General features: G+C 40.6%; 1 protein-coding gene across 1 annotated transcript in view; it reads right to left on the bottom strand.

The window, feature by feature from the left end:
• SLCO5A1 (solute carrier organic anion transporter family member 5A1) overlaps positions 1-27,047 on the bottom strand; it is a 102,150-nt gene that overhangs the window by 20,788 nt on the left and 54,315 nt on the right. Inside the window, exon 5 of the mRNA XM_070392198.1 lies at positions 18,260-18,424. Coding sequence (XP_070248299.1) covers positions 18,260-18,424 — 165 coding nt within the window. The remainder of the gene's footprint in view (positions 1-18,259; positions 18,425-27,047) is intronic.

Here is a 27,047-nt window from a genome sequence, read left to right as displayed (position 1 = left end):
CCTCATGGGGTTATTAGGATTAGACAAGGAAAGACATACAAAGCGCTTAAAACAGTGTCTGACCCATAGGACACACCCAGTAAATGTCAGCAATCATCATAACAAACATGAACATCAGCAGTCTCTGCCCAATATTGAGTTTAACATTTGCACAAAGAACTAGAGCGTAATTAATTAGGCAAATTTCTATACACTATTTAATCTATAGAATTGAATGAAGCTACAACTAATGGTCTAACATAGGCCTCTATGTTCTTTAATATGCAAACCTCTGTTTGATATTTAGCTACTCTGAGTCTTAATCACATAAACCTCTGTTAGCTATTTAGCTACTGTGTGTACATATCTGAATCTAAAGAACGCATTGCTGCATTAATTCATAAAAAGTCTGCTTTCCAGTTGAAATAGTTTCTTCTCTTATTTATCAAAGCCAATTGGCCTGTCAATTGTCCTACTTTCGTTCTTTCTCTTATGTCAGGCATTATTCTAACAATCAGTGAACTTTTTGCCTCAGAGTCACACTACTGCTTGCCCTTATAGTAAAGTGTGGCCACATGGAGCCCAAAGGTCTTTACGAAAAATGATATTCAGTGAATTACCGAATATTAAAGTTAATGGAGGACTTTTTCCTCTTCACTCCAATTTTTGTCAATAGACAGACATTACGTACTTCAATGAACACATAAAATATACCCAAGCTTAATGCATCATTTGGAGCAAAGAAAAATCTTCAACTGAAGGGAGAGGTGGGGAAATTTGGGTGATTCACTCATTAAGAATGTTTTATGGAGAAAAGTGAGGAAAACAAGGGGAAAAACAAAACCAAAAAATGAAAGACTGTTTTAAGTCCAGGGAACTTCAACTGTGCTGTAGCTGTTGCTGTTGCTAACAAAACAACAGTGCGCTCATGGGTCCCAGAGCCAACCTTGCCATGGGGTCTGCATCTTGTTTACTTCTCTGTCTTTCCTGCTAGACCATAATGTTCGAGTGCACAGTAGGGACATTATCTTTAGTCTTCACACCTTTTTAGCACTTGCCAGGACGTGGTAAATGGAGGGCTGAATGACTTGATTTTGTTACTTATAATTTACTGCATAAAATCTTCAAATGACTTATTCATTTCAGTCTTCACGTATTCCTTGAACTGGGCTATATCTCATTTTACAAATGGGAAATCGAAGATCTAATTTGGGGTGAAAACTTGCTAAAAAATTGTTTAAAACTGGCAGGCACTAAATAGCTAGAATGATGCCTGGAAAATCTCACCGTTATCAAAGTTCTGAATTGAACATTATTAGCGAAAGCTTAACAGCCAGCCTGCTAAAGGTGGCAACATGTGTGATGTCTGGAGTCCCCGACACCTCCATTCTGTCGTGAAATCACCATGGTGCGGGGTGTCCTGTGGTGAATTAAGTTCACAGACACAGATTCTCAGAATCTTAGCTGTCCTCGTGATCTTTTCCTAAATGCACTGACCCTCGCTCTGTATTCCAATCCAAAGGTTTCCCTAGTGAAGCTGAAAATAGATGACTTGCCAACATAAGACTCTGAATCACTAAGAAGTATCATTGTAAGCCGCTATGACTTTCAAGTTCTGCTGCCTCCTTTGGGGAAGGTGGCTAGGCACAAGGAAGGGGAGAGAACATTCACTCATATTCTCTCCCTCCCATCCTCCCTCTTTCCCTCTGTCTCTCTTTCTCTACACACACCCCCACACAGATGTTGAGTATATGCCAGATGGTGTGATAACTACTCTGCATATAGTATCTCATTTAATTCTCAAACTTGTAAGGACTTTGAGTTGCTCTGAAATCAGAATGTGTCCTACAATCAACAGGGTCTCCGCTCTGCGTCATAATCTAATTAAAAGCATTTTTTCCTCTCATCATAATTCAAAATCATGGTGCATCTCACCATGAATGATGTCTTAGATTGGGAAGAGCATAGCATTCTTTCCACATCCCAGATGAGGAAACTGAATGAGGGGCAGAGCAGGGCAACGAACTCCTGTTTGTTTCACTTTTCTGAGGACTATGCTTCTAATCTGATGATACAAAATCAACCTTTTCCTACCACCGGGGTAAATTATTTTACCCCGTTAAGCTCCCACTTTCCCTTGAAAACATTTTCTTGTAGGAAATGAATATCAATCACTGCCAGAGGGGAATAAAAGAAGAGACTATTTTAAAAATTCAACCCTTAAAGCTAGAAAAATGTACTGGTCTGGGAATAGACAGCATGGTAAGTATACACTTTCACTAACAATGCATAGACCCACAAAGTATTCCAAAAGTACAACATGTCTTTTTCTCTCTCCTATCTCTCAGAAATGCCTCCACAAACAACGAGTGAGGTGTAGCGTTAGAAGTCATTGATGGTAACTTGTTAATAATTCACTGGCTGTTTTAAGACCGAGAACAGACTATGTCTTGAAGTCCATATTATTACACAGCACAACACTAAGTCAAATTGCAAAGGAGGAATAGCAACGTCTAGAACATTGACCGGATTAGAACATTGAGAGGCAGCATATTCCATCACCAAAGCTCCCAGGACCCGAAGAGGAGCCTATGGGCCCCACAGGAGTTCCTTTAGGAATTCTCTGGAGGAGATGAGCTGGCCCAGTAGCTAGTCTCACACCGGGCTGTGCCCCTCTCTAGTTTCAGAGTAGGGGTGCCAGAAGACCCCCAGCCACACCTCCCCTGTGAAGTCCGCCTGACAGCCACAGGGTGGCTCAGATGGGACCACCGGCACTAACGAGAGAGAACAGAGAGAACGCTGCGGAATTGCTAGCACAGCCTTGCAGAGATCCCCAATCGAGGCTTTCACAGGAATTACACACTTCTGCAAACCTTAGCCACCTCCCTTCAGCCTGGCGATAGCCATCTGAAACTCATATTTAATTCCTACTTGGGCAAATGGTCTCATTCACCCAGAATAACACTTTCTTCAACTCTGCCAGCACAGGGAGGCGCTGTGCGGTGGGAGAGAAATCTGAGAACCCCGGCCTCGAAAAGTCAAGGCATCACCGAAGGAAAGGTAATAAAAAGGTGCATTCACCGGAGAGAACAACCACACTTTTCATTTCAGGTTCCTGCCGAGCTCTGGCTGAAACACTACCGAGAGGCAACTGCCGAGCTGTGTCAGGCAAAGAATCCAAAAATCAAATCAATATTCCCTCTTTCGCGGCTTAGAAACCTACAAGAGTTTTCTGCATCCGGGCGATAGAACCACAGAGGGCACAAGGTGCAATGATGAAATGCAAAAATCAGAGCTTCCGTTTGCGCTGGGAAGCAAGGTGAAACCACAAAAGCTTGAAACAAGTTGCTGCGAACGGAGAGGGGAAGGGGCCCTCGCAGAGGAAATCTCATAGGAGAACAATGGGAGCTCATTAACGTTTTCAGTGATCAAATAAGCTGCAAACTCAGACCTGGGTATTGAGTCACAGGTCTCGGTTCCCTACAGAGGTGGCCAGTGCCAAGTGCAAAGCCCTCTTTGGAGGCCCGTCGGGCGAGATCCATTTTCTGTCAGCAGTTTTCAGCTTCTCCCCTTTCCATGGTTGTCCAAATCCAGCAGCTCACAGAGCCTTCCCATCTCCCATCGAGACAGCGTCATCGCGTCCACTAATGGCTGAGCCGAAAAAGCCTCACAGATATCCTGCCCCCTGAGAGAAGCAAACAGATATTTACAACTATTTATGCGGGGGGGGGGGGGGGGATTTTTTGGTACAAACTTCTACACACCTAACCTGTACTGGTTAGAATGGCATTGCCCCACAAGGGCCTGGTGGAAATTTTGCTCATTAAAAGCCTGGTTAATCCTGCCAAATATATAGCAAGGACCAGAGCAGCCACGTAATAAAATAGTCAACTCACTAATAGAATGTGTTTCTTTTTCTTTTTCTTTTTCTTTTATTGACAGCTTCATTGAGCTGTAAGTCACATATCACACAATTCGCCTTCTTAAGTAAGTGTGCAATTCAATTTTTTTAATATATTCACAGATATGCAACCATCACCATAATCACTTTTAGACATTTTCCTCACCCCTGAAAACACCCTGTATGCAGAGGTATCACACCCATTTCCTCCCAACCCCCTCCCTCAGTCCTAGACAACCACTAATCTATTGCTAGTCTCTACAGACTCGCCTATTATAGACATTTCATATGGAGTCATATCATACCTGCGTGGCTTGTCACTTAACACAATGTTTTCAAGGTTCATCCATGTTGTAGAATATATTGAAACTTCCTTTCTATGTATGCCCCAGTAATAATCCATGATACCAATTACCACATTTTATTTATCCATTCGTCAGTTTATGGACATTTGGGTTGTTTCTGAATGACATTGAATAACATTGCTATGAACATGCATGTACACGTTTTTATGGAGACACATGTTTTCATTTCTCTTAGCTCTATGCCGAGATAGAAATGGAATGTCTGGATCATACGGCAACTCTATGCTTAAGGAAGTGCTGAACTGTTTTTCCAAAGCAACTGCACCATTTGACATTCCTACCAGCAGAGTGTGAGGGTTCCACCTTCCCCATGTCTTTACCAGCACTCATCATCACAGATAGTATCTGATTATAGTCCTCCACCAGGGTGGGAAGTGGTATCTCACTGTGGTTTAGATTTGTGTTTCCTTGATAACTAATGGTCACCTTTTCAAGTGACCACTGTATATCTTCTTCAGAGAAATGTCTATTCAGATCCTTTGCCCATTTCTTAATTGGCATATTTGTCTTTTTATTATTGGGTCGTAGGAATTCTTTATATATTCTAGATATGTTTCTTATTAGAAACATCTTTTGCAAACATTTTCTCCCATTCTGTGGTTGTTGTTTTTTTACTTCTTTGATGGTGTCCTTTGAGGTACTACAGTTTTTAATTTTGATGAAATTCAATTTTTTTGTATTGGTTGTATTGTCTAATCAAAGGTCACAAAGATTTATGCCTACATTTATTTCTAAGAGTATTATAATTTTAGTTCTTACATTAAGGGCTTTGATCCATTTTGAGATAATTGGTATAGCTGAGCTAACGTTCACTTTGTGTTATTTACAAGTGGGTTGTTAAGTATAACTTCCAAAAAAGTTATAAAAATATATAATTTTTAAAACATATTTTAATTTAGCAGAAGACATTTATTGAGAAACTACTATATTTTGGGCCCTGTATTAGACTCTGGAGCTACATGGTGAACAGAGATGATAAAAATTCGTACCCACATTGAGTTTACAATCTACTGGGGAGAAATAGACAATAAATAAAACAATGACTAGGGAAATTATACTGACTGTTAGAAGGTGAAAAACACTCCAGAGAAAATTCTTCAGTCCAGCAAGGAAAATCAGGAGTGCTGGGAGAGGAATAGCATTGTTAAATGAGGAATGCTGGGTTAGGTCTCAATGACAAGTGGCCATTTGAGCAAAAAGTTGGAGAAAAGGTAGTGAAGCATGCACAGGAAATAAAAGACACCCCAATCACACACTGTTTTCATCTACTCATTAAAGAGGGGGCCAGGGCCATTTGGATGTTTATAACATCATTCGCAAGCCATACAAAATTATCAACTCAAAAATTATCCTGTTATATTTGGTCAAACATTTACTTAACTCACCCCTAATGCCTTGGCAGGGCCAGACCAAATGATTTCAAGGGCCTTAGAAAGCCCTCAGACCGGACGCTTCCCACCCTTGCTTACTGAGAGCCAAGAGTATTAAAGGTCAGAACATTTTATAACTAGAAGAAAATTAAAAATGAATTAACCTTCCTTGCTCTCTGAAGGAGATAGCTTAAGCCAGAAAAACTAAGAACTTAGGGAAAGACAGTGACAGTTGGGATGCACATCTTAACCAGCGTGCCACATACTGCACTTGTTACCTGAACACGTTGTCTTATTTCAGAAGACATGCGTACAGACAGAAAAAGCTAAGAACAATATGATTTCACTCATATGAGAAATATAAAACTGAAACTTATGTACACAAACAGCAGTGTGGTGGTTGCCCGAGAGAGGAGAGTGGGGGGAGAAAGTTGTCCTAAATATGAGGTGACCAGAGAAGATTTGACCTTGGGTGGTGGGCACATAGTGCTATATACAGATTTTGTAACTTAGTAATCCACACATGAAACTATATGTTCATGTTGACTGTTACCCCAATAAAATTTAATTTAAAAAAAGACATGCATAATTCCACCAGATAATAAAATCCACAAAACAAGTGTTATGAACAAAAATGTACTCTAGTAATCTAATGGTCTGAATAGCTTTGGAGGACACCAAGCTTGCTATCAATGAGAATTTAGGCTTCAGACATCCATTAGTTATGCAACCTTATACAAGGTACCCATTGGGTAGAAAATATTTGAAGAGAAACATGTGCCATTGTTCATGTGTGCCTTCCTAATCTATATATATAAAAACCTAAGCGACCTGCCGATCATTCGACGGCCAATCAGTAGCTATGATGAGCACTAACCACCAGGGGGCAGACATTCAACACAGGAGCTGCCAAGCTGCAATGACTTGGCAGCTGCAGTTCTCAGGTGGCGCACCTGGAACCAGAGAGAAAGGAGCCCAATTCCGGGGTGAGTCACCTGAGAACTGCCCTCTCGCAATCTGGGACCCCTTGAGGGATGTCGGAGAGCTGGTTTCGACCTGATCCCCGCAGGCCAGGCCGAGGGACCCCACCGGTGCATGAATCTGTGCACTGGGCCTCTAGAGTAATGATAACAAGCTCCACCAATTGCTCTGTCTCCAAATCTCCCAGCAAAACACTAATAGGCTCCTTCCCTTACTGTTCAGATCTTATCTATTCCTGGTTTTGAAATGAAACTTCTTTTTAGAAGACAGTAATATAGCTTGAACAGCTAAAAGAATAAGAAAAAGCAATAAATATTTTAAATTTATTAAAGGGGAAAAAAACACAGGGTAGCAGAAGTCAATGTGATGTATGTCTTGACTAATAGCCATGAACTCCTCTCATAGCACAATGGTCACCAGTTCAAGGTTCACCCTGCTATTACACTAGGGGGACTTCCCAAGGATCAAAAGTATCCCTACGCCTTTTCACATCTTTACTGTCACCAAAATGAAGACACATGTCGAATAACGAGGGAGTAGCTGATGCCTGAGACAGCCAGGCTGGAACCAAAAGCAACCATTTGAGATTGGGAAGTAGACAGAATAGAAAGACTATCTTAAAGGCACAATTCAGGTTTCAGCCTGTTCAAGCAAGAAAGAACTTTGTGGTTTAGTATGTAGCAACATGTGTGCTAGTGTTTGTTAACATTTTCAAAATTATTCCCACATCATAAGAAACTATTTGGATTTTTGTATTTGTTTGTTATCCTAAAATCAGAATCTGGAAGGGTACTGTGGCAGAGATTGCTGCTTATCCCCTGATGACTACCCTTCTTTCTTCTAGAGCAGGAGTGGACAAGATTTTTTTTTTTTTAATCAATGGCCAGATAGTAAATATTTTCCACTCTGTGGGCCAGACAGTGCCTGTTGCAACTGCTGTTGTAGTGCTAATGTAGTCATGGAGTTGTGTAAACAAATGGGCATGACTGTTTCAATAATATTTGATTTACAATAATAAGCAGCAGGCTAAATTTGGCCCAACACCCCTATTCTAGAGTAAGAACCTGGCTTATAGCCACGTGAAATGCAGATTACATTTCCCAGAATCCCATGCAACTATATGTTGCCGTGTGGTTAAGTTCTGGCCAATGTGATGTAAGCAAAAGTAGAACACCCATCCATGCCTTTCTTCCTTCTATCATCCTGCTGCTTGGAATGCAAAAGGTTCATGGAACCTGCTGGACCTCTCCACTGGACCATGAGGACAAGAGTCCATGATGGAGCAGAAACAGCCCCGTGCTGCCTAATTATAGACTTTTTGTGAAGAACAAATAATCATCTATTTTGCTTAGACCTCTGTTACTTTGAGTCTCTAATATTCTCCAAAAATATGCATAATGTAACCCTAAGTTAACACAGGAGCTCAGAGATCATCTCTTCAACTCCCTCACTTTATAGATGACCAAGAAAAAAAAAATACAGCCCGGCCAGTGTGGTTCAGTGGTTGAACACCGACATACGAACCAGAAGGTCACAGTTCAATTCTTGGGCAGGGCACGTGCCCGGGTTGTGGTCTTGATCCCTGGTGAGGGGCGTGCAGGAGGCAGCCAATCAACGATTCTCTCTCATCATTGATGTTTCTATCTCTCTCTCCCTCTCCCTTCCTCTCTGAAATCAATAAAAATATTTTTTAAAAGAGAGAGAAAAAAATGCACACACAAAAAACACCTGAGGCTCTGAAAAGATGCTAGACTTGACTTAACTTGGATCAATGGCTTGCTAGCCACTGGCTAACAATGGCTGGTCTGAAGCAAGGCCTAGACCAGTAATGGCGAACCTATGACACGCGTGTCAGAGGTGACACGTGAACTCATTTTTTTGGTTGATTTTTCTTTGTTAAATGGCATTTAAATATATAAAATAAATATCAAAAATATAAATCTTTGTTTTACTATGGTTGCAAATATCAACAAACTTCTATATGTGACATGGTACCAGAGTTAAGTTACGGTTTTTCAAAATGCTGACACTCCGAGCTCAAAAGATTCGCCATCACTGGCCTAGGCTCTAAGTGTTTTGAATCTACATCCAATGTTTTTTCTACATTTACATGAAGCTAACACTCCCATAAGCACTTGCTTAACTTACAAAGGGTAGTTATTTTCTCTGTGTGACTTTTTTTCCTACCATTTAAGCCACTTGTTTCCCCCGGGAATGAATGCTCAGTTTTATTCTAAAAGTAAAAGGAAAAACATTTTTTATTAATAGAGACTTGCTTTATAGTTAATTCTTCCAAATTCTATTTCTTTCTGAATAGAAAGTGTTTTAGACTAATTTTCCACCTGAAGCAGCAGAAAACTCCTCCGAATTCCTTTCAAAGAATCTTACCTATTATTATCTTGAATCATGCATGAGGTACACACCCAGAAATAAATACTGTGATTAAAGGTTAAATGTGAGAGCAAGCTGACTTCAACTTTAACCAAAATTAGCAGTGACAACCTAAAATCACATGAGGGAAAAAAGCCTTTTTGGGTTTTGCAAAGCATATTCATACCAATTATTTGATTGAGCAATAAAACAGCTCTGTGAACAGGTATTACACCTCCTTATTCAGATAAGGAGAGGGACTTTGGGAAAAGGAAATGACAATATAATCATCACAACAAACGTGTAGAGTACTTTAAGTCTCAAAGCACTTCCACTTAGTCTTATCCCATGAGACGGGTTCCTATTTATCCCCGTTTTCCATAAAATGACGCATTAAGGAAAATCAGACACATGGCCGATATCACCAAGCTAACAGAGCAGAGCCAGGACACAAATCTGATTTCCAAGCCAGAGTTCTTTCAGGTCTGAGAGGAGAAATCCGCTACCTGAATTCCAAACCCATTGTTCCTTCTAAAGCTGAAACCTAGTCTCTTAACTCCTGCTTAATTTTTTCCGTTAGTTACACTGTCTCGTAAAACAAACGCAAATCTTCCATAAAAAAGGAGTGAAATGTGTTAACGTGTGGTATGTCCGTATATGTGTATATATGTGCAGAAAATGTGTGTTATGTATGCAGTGTGTGTATGTATTTCTGATAGCCAATACTTTATTATTTATTACATCCCTCAAAATAAAAAAATAAAAAAGGATTTGAGATGTGAACAGATCCAATCTGCTTTAGACAGATAAGGAAAGGAAATGTGGGAAGTTGGCATTTTTAAAGACACATGAACAGCATTATGAAGCAAAGAAAAGGTGACTGAGAAGCACTGCATCATCTCTTTCTTTGATTCCCTCCCCCAACCCTCCCCTCCAAAAAAAGATGGGTGTTCAATTGTTTAGGGCAGTGATCTCCAACCAGTGTGTTGCAAGAGGCACACTGGTGTGCCACAAGAATGTTTAAAACGTGCAATGCCTGACTATGTATTCAGGGACACTGACCTATTTTCCCTTAGATTGTCAAATAAAAATATGACAACAGCCAACACATTAGCCGTCTGCTGTGAATGAATACAAATTATGCCTCTTTTGGTCTGGTCAGCAAAAAATATATTTTTTGGTGTGCTGCAGAATTTCAGTAATTAGTTTATGTGTGCTGTGAGATGAAAATGGTGGAAAATTGCTGGTTTAGGGCAATTTCAGTATGCTTCATAGAAACAGCAGCAGATAGCAAGGCACTAAAAAATCACAATATATGAGTATCTATCTATCTATTCAATTAAACAGAACTCCATACAATAATAATCCTACCGGATTGCAGAGTCTTTCTTTTAAAAAATTAGTTTCCATATTTTCTATTAATTACTGGCTGATCTTAAAAGTCCTCCACAAGGGACTCAAAGCTCTCCGTAATATGAAGCCAGTCCACACTATTTGTTCTATCTTATTTCCTCTGTTGAAATTCTTTCATTCATCTTCATACGCACCATAATGTGCTTCTAAGTAGTTTGCTAAATGGTAGGCATTCAGGAATCACTCGGTGAATTCAGGGAATGGACACAGTATCCCTAGACAGGCTGAGAGCGCACAGCATAGAGACACATTCTCGGCAGGGCAGAGAGTTTATTGCGTTGTTGTTGTTGTGAATCCTCACTCAAGAATATTTTTCCATTGATTTGTAAAGGGAGTGGAAGGGAGGGAGAGAGACAGAGAGAGAAACATCAATGAGAGAGAGACACATTGATGGGTTGCCTCCGGCATGCACCCCGACTGGGGATCAAGCCTGCAACCCAGGTACGTGCCTGTGACCGGAATCAAACCCTGGATCCTTCAGTCCGAGGGCTGATGCTCTAACCATAGAACCAAACCAGCTAGGGTCAGATAGTTTCTATTAACACACAATTTCCACTGGCACCTTGTTCCAAGGTTCTCAGAAATCTGATCTGAAGACAAATGTGACATCTATGGTTGTCAGCACTGAAAATGCACCTGATGCTTCCGCAATACTTGAAACCACTTATATGTTTTCTTAAATATTTTTAGTTCTCCCTAAAAATCTTTTATTCATGTACAGAATGCTTTGCTCAGCAAAGTTAATGTCAATGACTCTATTCAAATAAACAAAAGTTTTAAGTACAAATTGACAGTTTGCTGATAAGCATATAAAAAATCTGTATATCTTGTAACTACAACTACCCACCCATTGATTATGTAAATAACTAACTCTGAGAGCAAGGCTGAAACAGGAACAAAGAGAAACTTGTAATGTCATAAATACAGATGTTCTGTTGGAAAATCTTATATAGGATATAGACATTTCACAGGGTCCTACTCTGCTTCATTATTGAATGATTCCACCAAGCTCAATCGCATTTCCAAAAGCTTTTGATATTTATATGGAAGATATTTTGAACAAATTTAAGGAAGATGTTACAAAACAATGTTGAACTACTCTATATAAAACAATTATATAGAAATTGTTTTTTGCATTGGTTAGAGAAGTATGTACCTATAACGTTTCTAAATATTTACTTAATAAGAAAACCAACATAAGTTATATTTATCTTAATTGCAAAGAGAGATATAGGCCTGGCTGGCATGGCTCAGGGGTTGAGCATTGACCTGTGAACCATGAGGTCAAGGTTCGATTCCCAGTGAGGGCACATGCCCGAGTTACAGACTCAATTCCCAGTGTGGGGTGTACAGGAGGCAGCCGGTCAATGATTCTCTTGCATCATTGATGTTTCTATCTCTTTCTCCCCTTCCCTTCCTCTCTGAAATAAATAAAAATATTTTTTTAAATAGAGATATAGGAAAAATTTCCAATACAATGACTTGAAAAATTTACTAGCTTGAAAGCCAACAGGTCTAACAGCAACAAATCCAAATGTTCTACCTTCTGGCCACAGTGGGAATTTGAGCCTGGCAGCAAAGCAAATCTTCTGTGGTCCATCGTGAGATGGTTCAGGTTGCAAAAGGACATTACCTCAACATCTAATAACGTCTAAGCATATGTTTCATTATTTAGTCAAAAAGAGTAAGGCACTTTCTGCCAGTGTGGTAATAACCATCTCCTGGCCATACTTAAGGGCCAAGGTATTCATTAGCTCTGGATGTGATACTGATGGGCTAAGAGAAAACATCTCTGAGGAAATGACAGATGGTGTCATGAGCTGGGAGTCACAACAGTGTGTCTCTAGTCCAAGTATGCCACTACCCATGAGGCCATGGATCCTTCAAGTAGCGTCTGTCCTTTATTTACCCACCTATAAGTCTGGGATAATATTATACTCCGTCCCCTATTTTCCTCCTTCCTCATCTCTTTCAATAATAATCTGATCCTCTAGTCTTACTAGAGGATGAACTATTTGATGAATAGGGAGGAAAGCCAGGGTCATTCTCATTAATAATTCATATATATGTTGTTCTTTACACTTAATAACTACTTTGTAACTTTTTAAAACTTCACACCATTTTAAAGCTGGTAAAATTGAGGCCAGAGAAATTAGTTAACTCACTCAGGTTACATGGTAGAGGCAGCTCTTGAACCCAGACCTTCTGACTCTGATATATATAATGTTTCTCGTATAAAATGTTGGCTCACTACAAAACAGTTAGGGATCACCTTACTTAAGTAGGGTATGGACCTGCTAAAATAGGACCATGCTCAGTACAAAGTTTCTGAGTTCTCAAAGGAAATATTTAATCATCGAGTTACCTTGCTCCTTGATATTCCCTCCAAAAAAAGCAAAAAGCGGAACAATTCAACCTCATTCCATCACATGCACCAAAGGAGAAAAAAATCTATATATGAAATTTAAAATGCCAGGAAGAGGTATTCCATACATATAAAGTAAAATGGTGAGACAATGACTAACTTCAATGCCTAGAAACAAGTTGCTCGCAAAATTCAAAGGCTTTTCGGGGTTGGCAAGGGGAGGGGGATGATGGGATGCTTGTTAGTTGATCTTTGGTGAAAGGTCTTCTCATTCAATCCCTCATTCCAAAGAGGAGACTGCAGGCCAGCAAGCGCAGTGTTTACATTCCTCCGGTCATCAGCTCTCCGGGTGCTCCCTGGGTGATGACTTATCCCGGGCCTGGTGCCCTCTGGAGCAGAAATGCTCCTACGCTGCTCCTGACACTTCGTTCTTCCCCCAGGGTTTTCATCCTTTTGAAAAGCTCTCTAATCTTTCTCAACTCCACTTTTAGACATAAATGAAACCTGCTCTTTAAACGCTATACAGTATTTTTGATGACTAAGGCTCTCCGGAGCCTCTGGGCCATTCTGAACATCTACGACCATCCAGGGGCAATGAATGTAGATGCAGAAATCCGGAGAAAATGGGGCTGAATGTCCTCTAAGCCTGGAAACCCCTTAGGAGGGATGTTTGACTTTATTTTTCTGTGCATTTGTGCCTGTGCACATGCACGCACGTGGGAAACTAATCCCAGGCACAAGGACTGTGCTATTCATCATCAAAGGTGAGTGAAACAAAAACAGGCCCTTTAACTGAGAGATTTGGTCACCTGACATTTCACTGCACCGTGCTTCAAATACATGAAGCTATAACACTTAAAATGCCCCCCCCCCCACCAAGAGTTGTAAAAAACAGACATATTTGGGGTTGAAAAATAAATGAAGAATAAGTAAATCAGAGATAAAAAGATTTAACTCTCATGCAACACTGACTCAGCTGAAATCACATGTATAACGTGTTACTCTTAAAGCACTGACACCTTTACCATTTACATTAAGTCTCCAGGCCTCCTTCAGTGCAGAGGAAATAACCTCTCAGCCCTGCCTTCACATAACTGTCTCCTGCCTTCTCTTTCATTTTCCCACTTCCTGTTAGCCACGCTCTCTCTCTTCTGACTCTTCAGTTCCATTTCCCCCAGATATTCTTTCCCATGGAAGTGTCCACACGTCCTGAGTCCTGGCTTCACTCTTCCGCCTTAGATTCCCTTTCCCGGGTGTCTCATAAAGTGGACACTGCCATTGTCATTAGGATCTTCTTCCCAAACACTGTGCCAACATACACACACGTTCCATCATTTAATCCTCGTGACCTGTAACCCTCAGAGAAGTTCATGAACTTGTTCAGGAACACAGCAGCCTACTGGGGTCCACAGAGGATAGGACCCCTCTGTGTTCTCATTATGCACAGTGCCAGGCTCATAGCAGAAGCTTTAAAAATATTTGTGCACGATGGATGGATGGATGGACAGACAGATGAAGAAGAAGAACAAGAATTTCAACAAGATGTGTCTCCCTCCAAAACAGATCCTCTTAACTACTGTACTATATGTCTTACTTTAATGAAATAAAAATTCTAAAATGTAAGCAGTTTCTGAGGTCCAGCTCAATCTATACATTAGAGACCGTATTACGGAGTTTGGGGTGTACAGTTTGTAAAAACTGCCCTGTACCCCTCAGTTGCATCAACCCTGCACTGGACAGAGAAGGACCTCCACTGAAGCGTTGCGGGCAGGGCTGCATGTGCCAGGCTCGGTGTGCAAGGCCAACGGAAGTCACCTGCTTTTACCATCACGGCGCAGGCTCGTCCTGAAGGAAAGTCTCTAATTTGATTTGAATTCCCAAAAGCAATATAGATTTTTCAAAAGTGCTTCCAGCAAGATTCTTTCTTTTGATCTTTATAACAATCTGATGGTAAATGCTCGGCCTTGGGGCTGGGGAACTGAGTATTATATGACAAATATATCCACGAGCTCTCCGTCTCCCTCCACTGTCTGGAATCAGCTTCTTTACCAAGAGACAGGCAAACTGGAAGCTGGACAATTAAACTAAATTGTTAAAAAGAAATAAGTATATTAGGCAAATGGGCTATTTAGTATAAAATGACTTCTACAGATCAAGATATAATGTCACTATAGCAAAAGAAACAACACAACCCAATGGCCACCCGTAGGCAAGCAAAGAGACCGTGATACACAATGGAGTGCTGTGTGTCTGTGAAGAAACCAGCAAGGTCTCTGATGCTGCTCCAGTGTGGAACAGAGGGGACAGTGTGCCAGCTCTGGGGTAAGGTAGGCGAAGTACTAATATAAAATATTGATGTGTAGGATATAAATATATGACATACATAATACACATATTTACTTGCATATTCAAAAAGAAATAAGAGGAATAAACTAATAAAACGCTGCCTGTAGAAGAAGAGAGAACTGGAGGGAAGCGGGATGAAAGCAAGGCCGCTCTGACTGTCCTTTGCCTGATGGTTTTGACTCTCAAATCATAAAACCGTCTTACATAATTTAAAAAAACAAATTTGGCTTAAAAACATAAAAGTAATCTCTAAAAATGAAAATAAATAAAAGTAAATAAACTCCACATCAGATCAGGTTGTGGGCATAACCCAAACAGAGAAGAATTATTTCAAATAAGTTTAGGTCACAGTATTTTGCATATCCATAAGAGATAGCCACTGGACAAAAAGAACCACAAACAAGTCTAAAACTGCATTTCACATTTCATCATTAGTAACACACACACACACACACACACATGCACACACACACACATATACACACCTGTAGTTATATTAAAGTCATTAGGGAAAAAAAGATTTTCAGCATTAGAGCAAAGAGCAACCTATAATCTTAAATTTGAAGCAGAAATATCAATGTAACCTCAAGACTTGTTTACTCTTTTTATTAACAAAAGTCCTAGAATCAATGACTACCTCGTAGCAGTGAGCACCCCAGTGTCCAACTTGGGGATCTCCAAATCTCATTTTCTCTCAAAGGAACCAGGGCTCCCTGAGAAACATGACTGGCCCCAGGTCTGGAAACACGATAAACGAGTCACTTTTGTCACACCGGAAACCACACAGATTGCTGAGGCAGTGGGAAGGACACAGGTGCTAACATGAAGGGGCTCCCAGTGGCCAAAGGCTGGACAACTGGAGCATCAAATAGAATGATGACTGCAATAGATTAAAGCGCATCACATAGAAATAGCTGTGAGTTCATCATTATATATTTTTTAGAGTATTGGTCACTATACAAATCTGCTATAATATAAGTTTTTAAAACTGGTAAATGAAGGGAAAGAATCACAAAAGAAATAGCAGTCACTTGGCTAACTGGGCAAACAGGAGGCTGGTTATTTGGTGAGTAGGTTTAGGGCAATTGAGAGAAAGAGCGAGCGAGCGCTTTGTGACGCACAGGGGTGTGAACACTTCTCCCCAGTGCCCCCGGCTATCTCCTGCCCCAGAAGTTTCTGTCGCTTTACTCCTATGACCAAGACAAAAACAGCCCCCCTCCTTACGACTTCACTTAAATATATTAGTTTTCTTAATTGGTGGGATTTAACAAAATGCCTTTGAATTACCACTCTAACTTAGACTAATACAAAGTTTGATTTAAGTCAGAAAGCCTAGTGAAACTTTTCCACTCCTCCTTCAGGGCTCTGCCCATCATTTCAGGCTTTTCCCAATATCAACTTCATAATATTTCATTGCAATCATAAAGGTGGGCCCAAACAGTTTCACAGAAAGGCCACAGAGGGAAGAGTGCAGGGTGAACGCAGACCCACTGCTGTACAGATTAAAACAAATGGGGTAGCCCCGCCGGCGTGGCTCAGTGGTTGAGCGTCGATCTAGGAACCAGGAGGTCACTGTTTGATTCCTGGTCAGGGCACATGCCTGGGTTGGGGGCTCCATCCCCAGTGGAGGCGTGCAGGAGGCAGCCAATCAATGATTCCCATCACTGATGTTTCTATTTCTCTTTCCCTCTCCCTTTCTCTTTGAAATCAATAAAAGTATATTTTTTAAAACAACAACAACAAATGGGGTCAGTTAAGGTGTTTTGATGGCATCCTCATCAGACCCTGGTGTCACCACCTCCCTCCAGAGCTCAGGTGCTCCCAGTGTGATGACAATCTGAGCCCAGTCGTGCTCTAGGTTCTAGAGCAGATCGGAAAACCAAGAGTTGGCTTGTAGCTTGATTTAAAGCCACGTAGCTGTTATATGTAGTTGCACATTTATTTGGCTCTAAACCTTCTCTCCAGTAATACTTCTAAATTTGGGAAATACTTGAAGCTACACATAACGGCGATGTGGCTTCAAATGGAGCTACAAGCCAACTCTCGGTTTCCCTATGGAAGAACTGTTGCTCAACAAAAGGTTAGTGTAAGAATCAGACTAGAAGTGGGAGGTTAAGATTATCTGACAACCAAACTGTAACCTGTCCATTTTACCTTAAAATAAGGTAAGGACAGGTTTTTGAAAAGCAAGAGAAAATATAATATTTTTATGTCACAAGTATGGTCCATATCAGTGTACTCCTTATAAAAAAAAATCCTAACATGGACCTGCAATCCACTTATGTATGTCTTTATATGCAAAGTGAAAGAGAGAACAAAGTGATTACCCAAATATTCCAAGTCAGTGTTTTCTTTCGACCATAATATAACGTGTCCTGTTAATTTTCAGATAATCGATGCTTGTTGGATTTGGATGAGGACATTAAGAGAGTGGGAGGGACAGCCATTATCCACTTAACTGTTTAAATATACTTTTCTTAATATATTGAACCATTTGACCATCTTTGAAACCACTAAGAAAATATCCAGAATATCCTATGATATAATACACTGGAAATTCCCCCAATATTTGAGAAGTCACGTTCCCACATTTCTGAGCACCCAATTTTCTGAGAGTTGAGCACTAAGGTACATGTATCAAAGTCTCCAAAAAATCATTTTCCCTCTACATGAAATAATTTCTAAAGCAAAATTCATAGATTTTCTTTCTAAATTCAAGCATCTCCAATAATTCGATTAAAATCTGTCAACATTTATGAAAGGAAAATCCTGATACCATAGAACTGATCTATATTTCAAATTATCAGCATTCAAAACCCTAACACTTTAAGACTCATGCCAACCCATAAAAAGATTTATACAGATGTACATGTGAATGCCATTGCCTAGTTCATTCTTTCTAACTCAGAACAATAAAAACATAAATCAATGCAAAGGTCTCCCTTTCCAAAACACAGTTGGTAAAGTCACACAGCAATACAATTTCAATTATTATTAAAAAAAAAAAAATTCAAAGCTTTCCTCCTCCCGAAATCTGGGGGGAAGGTATCTGTTAATGAACTTAACACTTTGATGTTAGAATGAATGTTAGTTCTCTTCACTCATTGCATTTCAGTTTAGTGGTCAAGGATTATCATGTTTTGAAGGCGCTGTCACGGCGGTGCCTTACCAGTGTAGATGCTGGCATTGGAAGCCGGAATACCAAACTGTGACTCGATGAACTTGGGAATGAAGGTAATGAAAGCAGTTACAATGGCACTCTCAGCTGTGTATGACAAACTCACAAAAAGGAATGTCATGTTGCTTAAGATCCTGACAGCTGCTCTTGGTAGGTCTACAAAATGACAAAAATGACAAATGAATGTTATAAACAAGGGATGGAGAAGAAAATAAAACTGAATTGTTTTTGAAATGAACTGGAAATAGCCATTCAGCAATACTTGAGAATATTAAAGAATAAAACTAGAAAAACCTGATGACCGATTAGAAATTATCTCCTTTAGTAAATAGATTTGGGTTTGGATTTTTTTTAACTTTCAAAAAAGATAAAGAAATTTAATAACGTATTTTTAAAACATGCCCATATCCAAATATCCTTATAAGAAGTATCCAACCTATGATGCCTGTTTCAAAAATGGTTTAAAGTAAATTATTTGCAATTTTTTAGTTTATGAAAACTATGCCATTCTTTGTTACGACTCCAAAGTCTACTAACTGTGTAAAGTACCTGCAACATCATCCTAAATTACAGTTTTCACTTCACCCAACTGAAACTTCCCTGAGAAAATGACATCTGGGTGCCATCTCCCAGCCTCAGGAAATAATGCAGCTGCAAGGGCACGTGGGGTAAGGCTACCAGGTCAGACAAACCAGGGACTTTGGAACAAAGAGAAATCTCCAAAGGAGCAGGACAGCCCAGAGCTGGGGGCTCGCCACCTGCCCAGCTGCCTCGCAAGGAAGACAGAAGTCCACTCCTCGACTGTAGGCATGCATTTCCCAGGACTTGCCCAATATGTGCCTCAAGATGCATGTGCAAGTGTTTTCATGTTGGCATTCACTGCTTATAACAGCAAAATTTTAGGAAAAAACACCTTAATGTCCATTAATGGGAAGTGTTTAAATTATGGCACCAGCCATATAATAAAATACTATGCAGTAATTACACCTGAGATAAGCTGCACGTACTGGCATAAAAGGAACTCCAATCAATATTTTTATTAATGAATAAAGCCAGCTGCTGCAGAAATATACGTGTATGTAAATATATAATGTCATATATTCATATATTTATATATATGAATATAATTAAATGTAATATAAACATATTATATATATAAATATAATATGTTTATATTACATTTAATTGTATTTGCATATATTTATATTTTATATATCATACATCATATATAGTATATTTATATATAATATTTATGTAAAAACAAAAATATATTTATATATAGTCAAATGTATACATCTCAATATATATAACACCAAGATATTCTGTGAATGGAAAATTCGTAAAGAAGAATAAAAGGAAATTTTTGTATGTATAGCTTTGTATTTTTGGCATGTTTATCATGTGAATTAACTCACACTCATGTAATGTTTACATTCCTTCAAGGAAAAGGTCATCTGCATTATTATACAGTCAGTCACCTCAGTGATCAGAACAGTGATTTTACGCTATGACATACAATCAGTTCATAAAAATTAAGCAGCAACTGTTGTTAAAGCTATAATTTATAGGCTATTCACAGGAATTTGAAACTTCAGAAGGCAAGACTATTCACTATTATCATTTTTAACTGTAAATTAATTTGTATATTCTGTAGCTTAATTTAGGTTAAAGTTTAAATGAACATTTTAAAGAGAAAATTAAGATGCAAACTTAATTTTTTAACATGGAAAAACACACCAGAAAAAATATATAATCAAAGTACTTCATAAAATTGACCAATGTTCTCTTATAAACACTGCAAATCAAAATGTCATATCCAAATTTTAAAAATTAGAAAGTTAAGATTTCATATCAACATTTAAAGATTCGGCTGTTATATTAAAAAGCCAATGTGTTACATCTGAAACATCTGGGGGAAAAATGTAAATTATTTTAATCCAAGAAGATAACATGAATCACATGAATATTTTAAAAGATACTATTTATATCAAACTGGTTTTTCTTTTATGCCCATTTGGTATGCTAAAGTAACCTTCTAATTTCAAAGGTAACTAAAAATACATGTGATGTTTCTCCCTTCTCTTTCATTAAAAAAAAAAAAAAGTCTGCTATTATTTAAGAAGAATTTATCCAAAGTTCAGACTTTCAACAACTTTATGTTATTTTCCTTTATTCTTTCACCTTCCTCCTTCCCCTTAACTTTCAGCCCATGCCTTGCAGGTACCCAGGGTTGTGTCTTTGGCTCGTGGGGCTGGACACAGAGGGAGTGAGCAAATAAGTCTAGACATTGAGAATAATGGGAATTGGTTTCTTAACTGCCAGAGAAAGTAAGTACAAATACAGAAAGGAGACAGGTATAAGATTGGAACTGGAAGTATTGGTATGAATTCATGAGAATATATATATATATATGATAATTGATTGATGATAAATAATAAATAGTGTGTACGTGTATGTGTACCCTCAGAGTGAGGCAAAAGTAGGTTTACAGTTATGAATATGTGAAACACAGTTTATCTTATATTATTATTAATTATTGTATTATTTTCCATATAAACAACTATAAACTTACTTTTGCCCCACCCTGTGTATGCATTTACTAACTCTGTGTATTAACAGGGTTTAGATATAATGACACCCTAGTAGCAATGAGCCTACTTAGCACTCAGTTGGTTTCTCAATGTCATTTTCCACTAAAATGACATTGACCTTCTTGGAGAATAGTCTAACCTCAGAGCTGGGGCAGAGAAAATGCAAGATGAGGCTGGAAAATCTTGCTGAACAAGAAAGTAAAGAACTGCTCAAAAAATGATGGGGACATTTCCGAAAGATAGCATGAAGGATTCCCAGTGGCCAAATGTGAAACAATTTGAGCTCAACTGATGCTAAAAATGGTAAGTTAGAGTTTAACAGGAACAAGATCCAGTCAATCCTCATTATTTGCAGATTCAGTATTTGCAAATTCACCTGCTCGCTAGACTGTATCTGTAACCATAACATCAATACTTGCGGCACATGGCCAATCGAGGACATGCACAAAACAGCAAAACTTGGGAGTCGCGGGATGCACATTCTTGGCTGAGGTTGCACAAGGCCCTCTTGTTTCAGCTCTCACACTGTAGACAAGCGTCCTTTCCACAATACATTGTTACATTTTTTGCATTTTTGTGCTTTTGGTCATTTCATTGTTTAAAATGCCCTGCCACCCCCAAGCATAGGGCTAAAGTGCTGCGTAGTGTTTCTAAGAGCAAGAGGCTGGGGCAGGCCTCCCAGAGAAAGTGCGTGTGTTAGACAAGCTTCTCTCAGGCAGGAGGTACAGTGCTGCTGGCCACGGGTTCAATGTGAATGAATCAACAATGTATATTCCATAAGGTGTCGCTGAACAGAAACACATGTCAAGCAAGGTTGCGGGTTGGTGGGTTGGCCGCGATGTTGTGGCAGGACTCCAGCCCTGTGTCTCCCCTGGAGCCATGCTTCAGTCTTGGCTACATCAGTGCTCGCGGTGACTCTACAGAACACAACTTCTGCGAATAATGAGAACTGACAGCACACAAAGTACCTATAAATTATTTACCGCTTTATCGTTGTGATTTACTACCCACTCTACAGTGGAGAAACCAGGCAGATACATTCTCATCCAAGCGATGGAAGTTCACCTAACTGGTTACAAGGCGAGGTCGCACTGTGTGGCCTCTGTCACAGGGTGCTGAGCACAGCACCGTTTCAGTGGTATGTCTACGAAAGGGCATTAAATTAGGGGGTGACGTCATTAAAGCCAAGTTGAACAATATCTATAAAGTTATTGCCTTGTGCTTTTTAAAAAGATAAAGGTCATAAAAGACAAAAAAAAAGATGAGGAACATATCCAGAATAACAGAGATGAAAAAGACACTAAAACTTGTACTTTTGGATTGGACCTTGGACATAAAGGGCAGTTGGGATAATGGGCGACATCTGAATGGGACCTGTGGTCTGAGTGATAACCTGGGATCGATGTGAACTTCCTGACTTTGCTGGCTGCCCTGTGGTCACACAGGAGCATGTCCTTGTACTGAGGAAACACACATGAGAGTATTAGCGGGCAGTAGAGCATCATGTCTTCAATTTCTCAGGTGGGTCAAAATGTCAGCAATTGGGGAATTTGGGGTGGAGGGTACACAGGCATTCTGCGTGCTGCTTCTGTGGCTTTTACGTAAATCCAAAATTATTTCAGAAACACAAAGTTCTAAAACCTAAGTCAGCAAAGAGGTTGCTAAATCCATCCATTTGCAGCCAGATACCTCTTTTTTATGCTGCAAGACATGATTAGATAAGTTTCTTGGTGTCACTTACAACTGTGTCATTGTAAAATCAAAGATGCAGCAAAACACAGGATGAAGGAGAGATGAAATCTTGACAGTGATCACTGAAAGCTAAGACATCCTACCCTAAGGGCAAGCTGACACTAAAACCTCCAGGCTTTTAGTTTAGTCACCATGATGTGTGACCACCACCTCTATCTAGTTTCAAAACATACATTTTCATTGTAAATAAATGTAAGCATTTATGTTCAGGAATGAGGTTGGAATTTAGCCTTATTGAATGTAAATATACTTTTACCTACTTTCAAATTTTCTACCAGGAGCTTACATTACTTTTATATGCTATGAACAACCCCCCAAAAACTCCAATTCTAAAGGGATGCAGCACCGTGTCAGCCTCCAAGACAGGGGTGGGGAACCTTTTTTCTGTCAAGGGCCATTTGGATACTTGTAACATCACTCACAGGCTATACACAATTATCAGCTCAAAAGTTAGCCTGCCATATTTGGTCAAACATTCAATTAACTCCCCCTAATGCTTTGGCAGGGCCAGACCAAATGATGTCTCAGGCCTTACACGGCCCACAGGCTGGATGTTCCCCATCCCTGCTCCAAGAGAAGTCGTCTCTGATGCAGGCAGCTAACTTAGAAACTCCTTCCTCCTCTTCTTTCAACCTTCCTTAGGATGCACTTCTCCACTTATATTTTACTAGCGGCCCAGTGCATGACATTGGTGCACTGCGGAGGGGGGTAGGGGGGCTGTCCCTCAGACCAACCTACACCCTCTCGCAGTCTGGAACCTCTAGGGGGATGACTGCCTGTCGCCGCTGAGCTCACCAGCCGTGAGCCCAGCTTCTGGCTGAGCAACACTCCCACAGGGGAAGCGCCCTGACCACCAGGGGGCAGCTCCTGCGTTGAGCATCTACCCCCTGGTGGTCAGTGCACATTATAGGGACCGGTCATTCCACTGTTCGGTCGATTTGCATATGAGGGTTTTATTATATAGGATTATGCCTATTTTCCCTTCAACCTCCCTTTAAGGACAAGGACTTTTCATATATGTATCCTGGGTTCTTCATTTCTATAGCAGTTGCTCAGTAAAGATATTTGTGAAAGAGAAAAAGAAACAAAGAAATAGAGAAGCTTTCTTAGGATAGGTATTGCCAGCCATCTAGCTCAATAATTAGAATGATATTTGGGAGCCAGTCTCTTCCCTTCCTAAAAGTCTTACATAATGCCAATTTCTTAAATAAAAGTAAAATGTGAGGGAAGTGTCACTTGAACAAGCACATAAAAGTGGCTTAACTGGACTAAGTCAAACATGACATAGAATTCATACTGGGCACAAAAAGACCAATAGTAAAAATGGAAACACCAAGAGTGGGGGTCCTTGTTATATAAAAGGTTGACAAATTATAAAATAGTATGATATGGTCAGAAGACAGGTGCTTTGCAAAGCACATGGGCAAGACCCAAGGGCTCAGCCTCGAGTGGGGGAAGAGGGAAGGTGAGATGGAGAGGAGGGAACACCATACGATAATTATAGCAGTTAGGCCGGGTGGGAGTCCACAGTGGCTGTAACACCTAAGTTATGATATTAATCATATAATAAAATTATATGGGGGTTTTTCTGTATTTCACAATGTTTTGACATAAAAATCTTGCTGACTAGAAAGAAATGAACTACCAATTATCAGAAATAGCCAGGGCTCTGCTGGGAACACATAGTCCCAATCACCAACTTGTCTAACTCACACACACCCAGCCAGTATTTCCCCTGCCCTAAATCACCCAGGGCCAGGTCCCAGACAACTAGAGACACCCTGCAGCCCAGAGCCCACTGGATTATTCACTCTGCCCTGCCTTGTCTTCCCATGGACACCTCAATAAAGGCGGTGGCCCTGGCTTCTCCCCAACTCCTGTCTTTTGTTTCCCAACCACACCCAGTGCTTCCCTGTGGCCCTGCATGGCATGGCATGACCCTTCTCTTGTAAGTAATAATTTATAATAATAAAAGCATAATGTGCTAATTAGACTGGACGTCCTTCCAGACGACCTTCCGGATGAAGCCGGGGCTGTGAGGGAAGCCTGGGTCCAGGCAGCCAGGGGAAGGAAGGCCTACTCTTGCACAAATTCCATGCATCAGGCCTCTAGTGTAAGTAATAAATTCTTCTTTCAATGACACTGACCTTCTATATATATATATATATATATATATATATATATATATATATATATTCAGAGGGGAAGGGAGAGGGAGAGAGATAGAAACATCAATGACGAGAGAATCATTGATTGGCTGTCTCCTGCATGCCCCCTACTGGGGATCAAGCCCGCAACCCAGGCATGTGCCCTTGACCAGAATCAAACCAGGGACCCTTCAGCCCCGAGGCCAGCGCTCTATCCACTGAGCCAAACCAGCCAGGGCAGTGACACTGACCTTTCCCTGATGTCATTCAGTCTCCTCCATAAATTCAAATTCTAATTCTAAAACCAATTCCATTATCACCTCTCCACGAAATCCCTTGATCCCCTTCTTTCATAAGCACTCAACATGAGTATTTAATTTTTCCTTTACCTCAGATCTTTAAGTTTTTACTACTTGTATACTTTTAAGCCTTCTGGGGCATCGGTGAGCAGGTGGAAACATACCATCCCCATGCAGTGGACACCTCCACAACTCCCCGGATGGTCTGTGGGTCTTGCGCCACCCCGCGCGTTTCATGGGCATATCCCAGATGCGACTTTCTGATGCCCATTACCCAGAAGCATCAAACTATTTTCAGTCTCATCTTTCTGTAAAAGCAAAACCAAAGTGGCTCTTCATACATAACATGGCCAAATAGGACCCAACTGTCCTGTCCATTCTCTCTTCATCCATTTCATTCTTGCTCATTTTCTTTGAAACTAATGGTGCCCTGGGCTCCCCATGAAAGCATGCCAATTTCTCCTGCCCATCCACAACACGTGGGCCAAGGCCTTTCCTGCTGCGGGGGAGCTCCTGAGATACTTACCTGCAGACAATGAACAGAAAGGGAAGCCACTGGGGCCCCAAATCCATCATTGGTGGTTGCTGGCCACAGTAATCTGCGCCCTTAAATCCAGCACTGATGAGTATTTCTATATATCTTCCCAGGTAGGTGCCATCCAACGAGCAAACCCACAGTCCATTCGCACTGAGTATAAAGGAAGTGCTTTCTTTTCTTAGGAATTCTTTGCCAGGCCTGTTACCATTTACCTTTTCCCTCATAAGCTGTAGGTCCAAATCTAAAGGTTTAGCCTCTCACAAGAAAACATGTGCACATACACATAAATGTAAAAAGGAAATGAAACAAAGCATCAGAGGTAAATAAGGTGTAAGTAGAGCAGAACATCAAAACCAGAGAAAAGAACTGAACTTGTCTATCAGACCCTCCCTGGGCTTCCAATTTGACTCCAAAGCAAAAGGCCGTCTCCTCATTAGCAGAAACACTCTGACTTCTTCATGGAAAACAAAGCTTTGCCACGTTCTAGGGCAGTGATTCTCACAGTGTGGTCTCTGGAGCACCAGTGCCGGTATCACTTGGGAACCTGCTAAACATGCATGTTCTCAGGCTCCACCCCAGGCCACCTGGATGGGACACTCTGGGTTTGAAGAAGCCCGAATGGTGTGTCCGCAGGTTAAGCTGAAGAACCACTGTTCTCAAGCAATAGGGTTTTATACGGGGGGCACTGAGCCATGCTTCTATGGCAAACTGGGAAATTCAAGCACCAACTTTCACAGAAGCTGCAAACATAAAACTGAAGTACAATTCGGCAAAGGAACTTTGCAAGAGGGCTAAAGGCACGAGGCTCTTGGCCATCCCTCTTCGCTGAATCAAGGATTGAACCCAGCATAGTCCATACCATGCTAGTTTTTAAGTGCTGAGCCACATGCAATAGTTCCAATGTTCTTGGGTAACTCCGATTGAGAACTGATTCCTTCTGCCCCTCTCAACTAGTTCCTCTCCCCACGAACTGAGGTTAAAACCCTGAAACCACCCTTGGCACCTCCCTCCCCATCATTCCCGTATCAGTTGCCACATCCTACAGACACAATCTCTTCCTTCCTTCCTCATTGTTAGGATGCACTCCCTCTGGCCTCTCCTGTGTGGACATGTTTTCTGAAATATATTGCTACTAGAAGCCTGATGCACGAAAATTCATACAAGAGTAGGCCTTCCTTCCCCCGGCTGCCGGCACCAGCTTCCTTCTGTCACCCGGGACCCGGGCTTTCCTCCTCTGGCCGCCAGCAGGCACCCAGGACCCAGGTTGCTTCCCTCTGGCCCCAGTTTCGTCAGGAAGGATGTCCAGAATGACATCCAGAAGACATCTGGTCTAATTAGCATATTACCCTTTTATTTTTATAGTGTTTTTTTTCATAGCTTGAAGTAAACGGCCTGCACCTGCAGAATTTAAGATACACTCCCCAACTGACTTGGGCGTTCCCTTCTGCCTGA

The sequence above is a fragment of the Myotis yumanensis genome, unplaced genomic scaffold (genome assembly GCF_028538775.1).
Source record: "Myotis yumanensis isolate MYYU_CA2020_CCGP unplaced genomic scaffold, mMyoYum1.0.hap1 SCAF_15, whole genome shotgun sequence".
NCBI lineage: Eukaryota > Metazoa > Chordata > Mammalia > Chiroptera > Vespertilionidae > Myotis > Myotis yumanensis.
Note: the sequence above shows the minus strand (reverse complement) of the source record. Positions and strands in the feature narration are given on the sequence as shown.